This window comes from Bos grunniens, chromosome 29 (assembly GCF_055505025.1).
Source record: "Bos grunniens cultivar Pamir isolate PY7600 chromosome 29, Bosgru_T2T1.0, whole genome shotgun sequence".
Lineage (NCBI taxonomy): Eukaryota > Metazoa > Chordata > Mammalia > Artiodactyla > Bovidae > Bos > Bos grunniens.
Window position 1 is genome coordinate 23,094,228 of NC_141193.1, and position 11,576 is coordinate 23,105,803.

An 11,576-nucleotide genomic window follows, 5' to 3' on the forward strand; every position below is an offset into this window, starting at 1 on the left:
AAGGTCCTCCTTGTCACACATGATACTGGTCAAACAGTCTCAATCCACAGACCAAAGAGCCTGAAGTCTTGAAATAAAGAAGTGACTGGTAGTACAGTGGTTAAGAAGTCACCTTCCAAGGCAGTGGGTGTGCATTCAGCCCCTGGTTGGGAGCTAAGATTCCACATGCCTCATGGCCAAAAACCCCTCTGCCCTTGGGGACACATGCCAGATAAGTCAAGCTATTTTTAAAATTGAGAAAGAATAATAACATTTGTATCAAAACAATTTTTCCCTCAGAGTTTTCTGCATGGCAGCCTTCACCTCCTTATTCCTCAAGCTGTAGATCAGGGGGTTCAGCATGGGGATCACTGTGGTGTAGAACACGGAGGCCATGTTCTCCTGGGCCAGGGAACTGGCCGTGGAGGGTTTCAAGTACATGAAGGCGGTTGTTCCATAGAAAATCCCCACAGCTGCAAAGTGGGAGCTGCAGGTGCTGAAGGCTTTGGACCTTCCCTCTGTGGTGCTGATGCGGAGGATACTGGACAGGATGAAGGCATAGGAAATTAGGACTGTTAAGCTAGTAACTACAATGTTGAATCCAGCCAAAAAGAAGACTGTCATCTCAACGTCATAGGTGCTAGAGCAGGAAAGTTTCATGAGGGGGAGGATGTCACAGAAGTAATGACTGATGAGGTGTTCACAATAGGGCAGTTTCAACATGAGGCCAGTCTCTATGGTTGAGCCAATGAGCCCCATGATATAGACCCCAGCCACCAGCAGGGAGCAGACTCGATGAGACATGATGATGTTGTAAAGCAAAGGTCTGCAGATGGCAACATAGCGGTCATAGGCCATCATGGTAAGCATGTAACATTCAGCAATGACAAACACCAGGAAGAAGTAGAGCTGGGCCATGCATCCTGCATAGGAGATGGTGTTCTTTCCTGACACAAAGTTCACCAGCATCTTAGGGGTAATGACAGAGGAGTAGCAGAGATCCACAAAGGACAGGTTGCTGAGGAAGTAGTACATGGGGGTGTGAAGCTGAGCGTTCAGACAAATCAGTGTTATCATGCCCAGGTTCCCTACCATGGTGACAGAGTAGATCCCAAGGAAGAGGAAGAAGAGAGGGAGCTGGAGCTCTGGTCGATTTGTTAAACCTCCGAGAATGAACTCTGTCACTGTAGAGTGATTTTCTGCAGCCATTCTCCTTGGGGGACCTGTGTGATGAGAGAAGAATTGCATGAAAGGCTGCTTCTTGCACTGCTTGGTGAAGCTAGTTTTGAGAATCTGGGCCAGTTGTGTGATCCTGATGTCTTTCCTGATGAATATTCCCTCATCCTGCTGTTTGTTTTGGGAGGAAGACAAGACCCTGAGTATTTCAAAGATGAGCCCAAAAGGGGGCAAGATCTGGAGCTGCTGTCACTTTCGTGGTTCTGAAACAGCCTAGCACAGTGGGTCTTAAAGTGCAGTTCCTGGGCCAGCATCATTGGCATTACATGAAGATGTTAGAGATGCAGATTCTCAGGCCTCTCCCCAGACCTACCAAGTCAGGAACTCTGAGATGGGGCCCAGTGATCTGTGTACCACACTGTCTCCAGATGAGGCTGAAGAAGGTTCAAGTTTGCGACTCTCAATCCTGTAGGTAATAAGCACTAGAGTTAATATCAGAGATATATTTTGTTTCAGAAATGAAATTCTATCATTTATGCAAGTCCTAAATATTGACTGAATGTGAACATCCAGTAACTGATCTCAGATTGATGAAGTGTCAGGGGGATATGGTAGTTACAACAGAATTATTGAGTTTCAAGTCAATTTCTGTGTCTGAAAGATGAAGAGATGAGTGATAACAATCTCTAAGGTGGTTGTAGAAATAATATGGGATGATGCAGTTAGAATCTTTTTTTCAAGATGCCATTTCTTACACAAATGTGAGCTGTCGGTAGATGTCTGGAATGTTTTCCTAGTGTTTCACTGGCCTCAGGCCCTACGGCAGTGGTACTCAACATTGGCTGTACATTATAATCACCTGCAACATTTAAAAAGGGTTGATATCTATGTTCCACCCAGAGAGATTCTAGTTAATTAATCTCTGGTGAAGCCTGGGCCCTGACATATAGGTTATTCCAGGGTAAATGCTCACCATCTTTTTTTTTTTTTTTTAGTACTTGTTGTCTTTTATTTATTTATTTATTTTTTAAATTTTATTTTATTTTTAAACTTTACAATATTGTATTAGTTTTGCCAAATATCGAAATGGATCCGCCACAGGTATACATGTGTTCCCCATCCTGAACCCTCCTCCCTCCTCCCTCCCCATACCATCCCTCTGGGTCGTCCCAGTGCACCAGCCCCAAGCATCCAGTATCGTGCATCAAACCTGGACTGGCAACTTGTTTCATACATGATATTATACATGTTTCAATGCCATTCTCCCAAATCTTCCCACCCTCTCCCTCTCCAACCTTATGATCCAGCAATCCCACTGCTGGGCATACCGGCTACTTTTATTATTGTTCTTGTTTTCATTTTTTGATCATGATATCAAACCATCATCTCCCTGATGACAAAGTACTTAAGCTATAGACATGTCCTAAGAAGCTTGGATCATCATTGCTGGATATGATACCTATAGATATCCCTTCTCTGACAGGTATTCATTAAGTTAAAGCCTTAAACTTGCACTATTTTAATTGGTTACTTATACAGTTACTACCTTTTGTATACTGCTCTTCAGAAGTCATTCTCATTAACTCCTCTGAAGAATACTGCATATGAGGAGAAATGTGTTAAGAGTAGAATTTTCATTTGCATGTTTATATGGAGAAAACTGAAGTGCCAGACACTAAGCGACTTTCCAGAGACTTTCTAATTATGAAGAACTTGAAACTGAAACTGCTTTCTTCTGATCATGAACTCTTCCCTTTGCCCAAGAGTGTAGCCTTACAAATCCATGCATCTGGAGGTCTAAGCAATGTTTTGATTGAATGTGTTTTATCCTTGATGTCTTATATGGTGCATAGCATATAAAAAGGGGAAAGCTATATTATTTTCCTCTTCTGTAGGAATCAGAAGCTCTAAAATTTAAGTAAGTTATCAATAGGCATAAAAGTAGGAAGACACAGAACTGGGTCTAACTAAACCTTAGGACTTCTGTCTACCAGTTTGTTATTTGTCCACTAAACTATGTTACGTTGTTCTAGATTATCATCTTTGCAGTACTTTATTATTATTTAGTGAAGTTAACTTACTGAATTTTTGGACAAAGATGATAAATTTTATGGCTAATTTAAGATGCATTAAAGAAAAATTATCAGGACTTCCCTGGTGGTCCAGTGGTTAAGAATCTGTCTGCCAGCGCAGGCAACATGAGTTTGATCCCTGGTCTGGGAAGATCCCACATGCCACAGAGCAACTAAGCCCGTGCGCCACAACTACTAAGCTTGAGTTCTGCAGCTACTGAAGCCTGTGCCCTAGATCCCGTGCTTTGCAACAAGATCAGCCACTGTCATGAGAAGCCCGTGCACAGAACTAGAGAGCAGCTTTTACTTGACGCGACTAGAGGAAGCCTTGTGCAACTCCAAGGACCCAGTGCAGGCAAAAATAAATAAACTAATTAATTAATTTAAGAAATAAAAAGAAATATTACCAAGCCAGTATATGTGCATTGCAGAAAATCAGGAATACAAATAAGCAAAAATAAAATAATCTTCCGGCTCCTTGGAGACAAGCAATAGTCATTACTATTGTTTTAGGTGTTTTTCAATGTTTCAGTGCATATATGCATCCCCGATTCAATGGACATGAACTTGGACAAACTCTGGGAGATGATGAGGGACAGGGAGCCCTGGCAGCTGAAGTCCATGGGTTTGCCAAGAGTCGGACACGACTTGGTGACTGAATATCTACAAAAATATGTTATCTAGGTGTCTCTGGTGGCTCAGATGGTAAAGTATCTGCTTGCAATGCAGGAGACCGAGGGTTCCATCCCTGGGTTGGGAAGATCTCCTGGAGATGGGCGTGGCAACTGACTCCAACATTCTTGCCTGGAGAATCTCATGGACAAAGGAGCCTGGTTGCTACAGTCTGCAGGGTCCCAAGAGTCCAACATGACTGAGTATGTCAATTCACTTTCACTTATGTATCTATATGTGTATAAGCATACATGTATTTTAAATAATCTTTGTAATCTGCTTTTTTATGTATTACTTTATAATGTACTGTCTCATTCCTATAATAATACTAACGTCAGCACTAACTATATATTTTTTTCTAGTGTAAAAATCCTTAATTATATTAATAGTATGAAGACAAGAAAATCTGAATTGCACTATAAACTCTACATGTTAAATTACTGATGGTTAAATTGCTAACTTTATAATAATTGCTATCAGAGGTAACTAAGATTTTTTGAGTATTATTTCTGTTAATTGTAAAAAAGAAAAAAATTCTTGCAGGGAGCAACAATAGATTAAAAATATCTTACAAATTCCCTTCTACTCAAATTCTGCCTCTTAAAACTTAAGAAACATAGACAATCCACCTAGAATATACCATTGCCAGAAATCACAGGGCCGTACAGAGTGAACAGTATTTACTTCGTGAGGGAGGTGCAGATGGGAAAATCCTAGACAGCATTGACTTAATTATTGATTCCCACAATCATCTAACAATATAAAATAGGAAAACATGACCCCATATTTGATATCAGTCACTACAGTTCCTACCTCCAGTTCTACCAGACCATCAGAGGCTCAGGATTGCTGCCCACAAGAACACAGCACACAGAGAAAAACCACCCGGAGATGAAGGTAAACACAGGGTTGGAGATAGCCTGCATCAGACACAGGAGGTGATGAAAGAAATATTTTTCTCATAGAATTGTTTAAATTGTAATTAAATACCTCTATCGATCTACAGCTGTACACAGTTTCCTGGAAGTATTTGGAAATGCCTCAATTTTGACAGTTAGGAAATCAATATTGGTAGATGAGAGGACCGTATAGATTTACATCTAATCCTAAAGTTACTCAAACGGGCCAGCATCATCATGAAAAAAGGGTCCATGAGGTTGGGAGATGTGTGGGTGTGTTTATATGTATATGAGCAGAACTTCTCCTGGGAGGCAGTCACTTCAGAGACTGGGCCCTTCGCAAAGGACAATTAGAGTTTTGATTAACACTTGGGTTGTGAATTATGTTCTTGGGTCTCAAGTGTGTTAATTTTCCTTTTATTGGGGAAGTCAACTTGCTGTTTGAGAAACTACAGTCTAATGCCTCCTTTCAAGTAATTTAGCATCAATGAGTCCATCACCATCCACAGTATCATCATTACAAGCAGCGCCACCAGCCCCACAACCCCCGCGGTTATTATTATCAACAACGTCAGTCACTGTCATTATGGTTGTTCCTCATCATTAGTTATTCACAATCACGCATAATCAATTATGATTAAAAGGTTATTTGAAAGGATTTAAAGAATAGAGTTGACTGTTTTAATAAAACTGTGTAATTTCACTAAAGGAATGTTAATTCATAAGCAGTGCTAAACTTGTCACCTTGATGTTGGACCTGTAGATTGACTGTGTAGAATGGGAGGAGGTTGAGGGCATAAGAAGGTAGATTTGTAAGAATTCTTCACTTGTATATTCTCATTCATAAGGAAAATATGCTGATAAGAATGTGCCCTTTTCAAGACTACATTCAGCAATATATTATCTGTGAAAATGCTGCTAGTGAAGATTTTTAAATTAAACTTTTTCTTTTGAGTTAATTGTAGATTCACATAGGGGTACAAGAAATAATAGAGAGTGATCCTGTGTGCCCTTTAGCAGTTTCCCCCAAGGGGAACAATTTGAAAAGTTATAATACAATATCACACCCAGGATGTCCTTGGAATTTGCCAAGCAAGAATACTGATGTGGGTAGCCATTCCCTTCTCCAGGGGATCTTCCTGACCTGGGGATCGAGCCCTCATCTTCCACATTGCAGGAAGATTCTTTTCCCTCTGAGCCACCAGGGGCTCTTGATCTTCTTCAGATCTCCCCATTTTTATTTATACTCATTTGTGTGTATGTAAACTAACCTCAAAGCAATTTTATCACATGCACAGATTGTGTATCCATCACCACAGTTCATATAGAAGTGTTTACCTCACCTTCATTTTCTAATTTTCAAAATAATAATTTAGTTTGTGATTATCTACCAAAGAAAGCTAGTTATTTTTCTTTAGTATCTTTATATTCTTCCTAATTTAACCATATTTTATGTGTGTTTCAGTTCATTGCAATCATTGTCGTTATATAGCTTAACATTTTCTTGCCTGGAGAATCCCATGGGTAGAGAAGCCTGGCTACACTGCATGGGTTGCAAAGAGTCAGACCCAACTGGGTGACTAATACTTTCACTATGTACCCACTAGAGGTGCTAACACTTGAAAATGGGACAATATCGTTTTGTTGAGAATGCAGAGCAAGTGCTTCTCCTTGCTTCTTATACAGTACTTCTTATACAGTGCTACTCCACTTCTTATACAGTGCTAATGGAAAATAAAATCAAACAACTTCTTTGTAGGATTGGTTGGTAGTTTCTTTTAAACTTGCCTATGGCCAAACAATTCTTAGGTATTTATCTAAGGTAAATGAAAACAGAGGTTCAGAAAGAGTTCTGTACATGAATTCTTATATATCCTTTATTCACAGTAACTCAAACGGGAAACTACCAACTGTCCATCAACAGGTAAGAAACAATTTGTGGATATATAGAAGCAATGGATTACTACTAATAAAAAAGAAATATATTATTGATACACGCAACAATATGAAAGACCTCAAAAGCATTGTGCTGGGCAAAACATATCAGACACCGTAGGGTCCGTATTGTGTACTCTGATCAGGGAAAACTAATCAATTGTTATAGAAAGTAAGTCAGTGGCTGTGTGAATTTAAGGATAGAGGGGAGATTCCATACTTTGGAGTTTTGACTTAGCCCCATTTCTTTTATTTGTAAAAGATATGTATGTGTATAATATATATATATGTATGTGTGTGTATATATATATATATATATATATATAATCTCACATTCTGTGATTATGGATTGATTTTGGGTGTTAAGATGCACTCTTTTTTTTTTTTTTTTAAAGGACCCATTTTACTGTAGTATAATTGACATAATGTGCACAGTATTATTAGTCTGAGACAAGCAGACACCAGTGAGGGCTTCCCAGGTGGCTCTAGTGGGAAAGGACCTGCCTGCCAATGCAGGAGACGTAAGACATGGTGTCTAACTGTTGCAAATTGTAATTGAAAGAAGGCATATAACGCATTTAGAAGAGTTGTGTGGCTCAGAGTAGATGTCCCAAACATGGTAGTGGCTAGCATTATTATTACTGTGACTAAGAAATTCATAGAAAGGGATGAGGTAGAAGTTCTTGGGCAGGAATAAGTAGGGAGGAGTGGAAAAGAGGAGAGGAGGAAGTCCAGGTGAGAAAGACTCTGGGCTTCACTTCCTGGTCACTCTGAGATCCACCTCTCTCTGCCTTGTGTATTTCCAAGTGGAAAAAAACTAGGAAGTGGGTTGAGAAATATTTTCTGCGTAGAAGAAGATTAAACAGTGAATGACTCTCAAACTCAGCCAAAATTTAATTTATTGAAAGGTAGTTGATTTACAATATTATATTTGTTTCAGATGGACCACATTTTTATAGGTGACTCTGTTTAAAGTAACTATATATTAGTGGCCATGCTTATTTATTTTATGCATAGTAGTTATATGCTTAATCCCCTGGCTCTCTTCTCCCCCACCACCCCAAGTAATCACTCTTTTTTCTCTATCTGTGAGTCTGTGAAACTTGAAAAAAAATTATATTGAATTACAATTTAGCTAGTAGAGTTTACCAAAGGACTCAGGATAGAGAAAAGGCTTCTGAAATTAGGAAAATAAAGATAATATCAGCTGGTTTTAAATAGAGATGAGAGAAGAGAGAGGGCAAGAAGGAGGAGGTAAGAAGGCAGGAGAAGTCACCCAGCCATGCAGAGAAGGGACTGTTTCCTTTCTCTGGTGGGCAAGGATTCAGAGGGTTTCCCTCTGGGATTCATAAGAACTTATTCTTAAATTTGAGCAAGAACGATGACATGCGCCTGAAAATAATTTTCCCCTTGGAGTTTTCTGGGTGGCCACATTTACCTCCTTAAACCTCAAGCTGTAGATCAGGAGGTTCAGTATGGGGACCCCTGTGGTGTAAAACCCTGAGGCCATGTTCTCTTGGGCCAGGGAACTGGCTGTGGAGGGTTTTAAGTACATGAAGGCAATAATTCCATAGAAAATCCCCATGGCTGCAAAGTGGGAGCTGCAAGTGCTGAAGGCTTTGGACCTTCCCTCTGTGGTGCTGCTGTGGAGGATACTGGACAGGATGAAGGCACAGGAAATTAGCCCTGTTAGGTTTAGGATTTTATTTTATCATGATTGTGCCCCTCCTACTGTTTCTTTGCAGCTTCTCCTTTGTCTCTGGATGAGGGGTATCTTTTTTTGGAGAGTTCCAGTGTATTCCTGCCAATGGTTGTTGAACAACTTATTTTCTCCCATAGTTATCTAATATCATAAAATAGTAAAACATGAGCCTATAGTTGATATTAGTCATTACAATTACTACTCCAGTTCTAGCAGACCATCAGAGGCTTAGGATTGCTGCCCATAAGAACGTGGGACACAAGAAAAAACCCTTACCTTAGAGATGAAGGTAAACATGATTGCAAACAGCTTGTATTAGAAACAAGTGTTCATGAAAGAAATGTTTTTCTCACACAGTTGCTTTAAATTGTAATCAAATAACTGTGCTGATGAAAAGTGGAACATGCTCTCATGGAAATTTTAGGATATGCCTCGGTTTCAACAGTCAGGAAATAAATCATAGGAAGTGAGAAGACCACACAGGCTTATGAAGTGGAATATGGTCACTGAGATGGGGAGACTTGGAGACCTGTTTAAATATGTGGGTATATGGATAAAGGTTCTCCTGAGATGGAGTCACTTCGGAGACTGGAGTCCTTAGAAAAAGAGCAATTAGGACCCTGGTTTTTGTGTTTTTGTGTCCTAAGTGTCCCAAGGATGTTAATTTTCCTTTTACTGGGGAAGTCAACTTGCTTCTTGAGAAACTATAATCTAATGCATCCTTTCAAATATTTTACAGCCACAAATCCATCATCATCATCATTAACATCAACATCACCACTTCCACCAGCATCACCACAAACACCCACAACCATCTTGGTCATTACCATCGACACCATCATCAGTCACTACCAGTATTACAGCTTTTACTTATCATTAGTTATTCACTGTATGGATGTGAGAGTTGGACTATAAAGAAAGTTGAGTGCTGAAGAACTGATACTTTTGAGGTGTGGTGTTGGAGAAGACTCTTGAGAGTCCCTTGGACTGCAAGGAGATCCAACCAGTCCATCCTAAAGGAGATCAGTCCTGGGTGTTCATTGGAGGGACTGATTTTGAAGCTGAAACTCCAATACTTTGGCCACCTGATGTGAAGAGCTGACTCATTTGAAAAGACCCTGATGCTGGCCAAGATTGAGGGCGGGAGAAGAAGGGGACGACAGAAGATGAGATGGTTGGATGGCATCACTGGCTCAATGGACATGAGTTTGGGTAAACTCCGTGAGTTGGTGATGGACAGGGAGGCCTGGGGTACTGCGGTTCATGGGGTTTCAAAGAGTCGGACACGACTGAGCAACTGAATTGAACTGATTAGGCATATCAGCTAGGCTTTAAGTTTTTATTTTAAAGTGTCTTCAAACAGATGCAAATGTTAATAAAAACTTATAATTTCAGTGAAGCAATGCCAGTTTATAAGGAATGCTGAAGTTTTCACTTTGCTCCCGGACCTTTAGATGAGTAGTGTTTGAATTACAGGAGTTTGAAGGGCATAAGAAGGTCAGCTTTTAAGAACTCTTCATGAACATTTTGTCCTTCATAAGGGAAATATGTTTAAAAGAATATGTACTTTTCAAGAATACATTCATGAAAATGTTGCTAATCCAGATTGTAAATTAAAGTTTTTCTCGAGAAAATTGTACCGTATTTTCACATGGAGGTACAAGAAATAATATATTGATAGCTGCTATGTATCCTTTAAATAGTTAACCCAGTGGTAACATTTTACACAATTATAGTACAATATCACATGTGGAATATTCCATGTTGCCATAGAGGGTCCACCAAACTCTGATTTCCTCTGTTTTATTTGTCCTCATTTCTAAATGTACTTGAAAGAAATTTTATCACATGCACAGATTGAGTATTCACCAACACAGTTCATATAAAAACACTAGAGTCACCTTCACTTCAAAATAATAATTGGTGTCTTACACTCCAAAGATGAATTATTTTTCTTTAGTATCTCTATAGTCTCATTAATTTAATCATACTTTATGCATTTCACTCAATTGCATTTATCCTCATTTTATTGCTCAAAATTTTCTCTCTTTGGTCTGAGGAATTCTCTTCAGTTTGCTTCTAGAGTCTTTTGGACACAGTGCTATTAGTCTCTAATATTAACTCTTATCTGATATGACAAGGTGTTCTGAGCTCCTCTCATCAATTCCATTCTTCAGACCAGAAATCAACCATGTCTTTAAGAGAGTCATTTTCTTTTAGTGGTGAAATGGTGCCTCAAGGTCAGAAGTGGATTCCTACAGGGTCTCATTGCTTCTGGGTTAGTCCCTGTTTCCATTTCTTTAAGAAAGAACTAAAAAAATCTATATACCATGGTTCTTAATTTTATGAGGATATGTTTTGATATTCATTCTTCATTTTTTTAGGTATGATTTTTTTCAAAACTTCATTTCAAATATCTAATTCACAGTAAGCAAATTTCCTTGCATTACTGTTTTCACTGTTCTCTCCTGTGCTTTGGTTTTCTCCTTTGTGGCTCCTACTCACAATAGATTAGATGTTCACTGCTGTTGGAAAATTACTAAACCATTTCTTAGTAAAATCTTTTGGCAGTTTCTTATGAACTTGTGTATGGTCAAACAATTCCAGTGCTAGATATGCATCCAAGCTAAATGAAAAAATATGATTATAAAGAGTTCTTTACGTGGATGCTTGTCTCTGCTTTATTCATCAGCCCAAACTGGAAATAACCAACTTTCCAGCAAGAGGTGAGGAAACAAATTTGTGGATATATTCAGGTAATGGATGACTAGCAACCAACAAAAAGTGTAGTTTTGAGGCACACAAAACTATGGATATAAAAAACGGCTCTTCTCCAGAGATCCTGTGCACTAAACCCTCGGAGGCCCAGGTCAGGTGTACCTGCCTGTCCAAGGGGCACAGGACAGGGAAGGTCAGGACACAGGGGAGCTTGGATTAATATTGGCAGGAACATGTCTCTCTGCTCCTCTCCCCCACAAAGAGTGGTAGAGCAACAAGTCTCATTCTTGCTCTGAACTTCAGGATCTCATAGAAGTAGGACATGCTGGTGAACACCCCCAGGGCACGTCCACTCTTTGTCTTCTAGAAGGTACTCAGCCTGTGGGAGAGCAGGCTCTCCAAAGAGCTCCCAAACTGGGTTGG

At 39.6% G+C, this 11,576-nt stretch overlaps 1 protein-coding gene across 1 annotated transcript; it reads right to left on the reverse strand.

The window, feature by feature from the left end:
* Nucleotides 1-258: 258 nt before the first annotated feature.
* LOC147342282 (olfactory receptor 8A1) lies at nucleotides 259-1,188 on the reverse strand. The gene has a single exon (XM_086384529.1). The coding sequence runs from the start codon at nucleotides 1,186-1,188 to the stop codon at nucleotides 259-261; it is 930 nt and encodes a 309-aa protein (XP_086240655.1).
* Nucleotides 1,189-11,576: the final 10,388 nt, after the last annotated feature.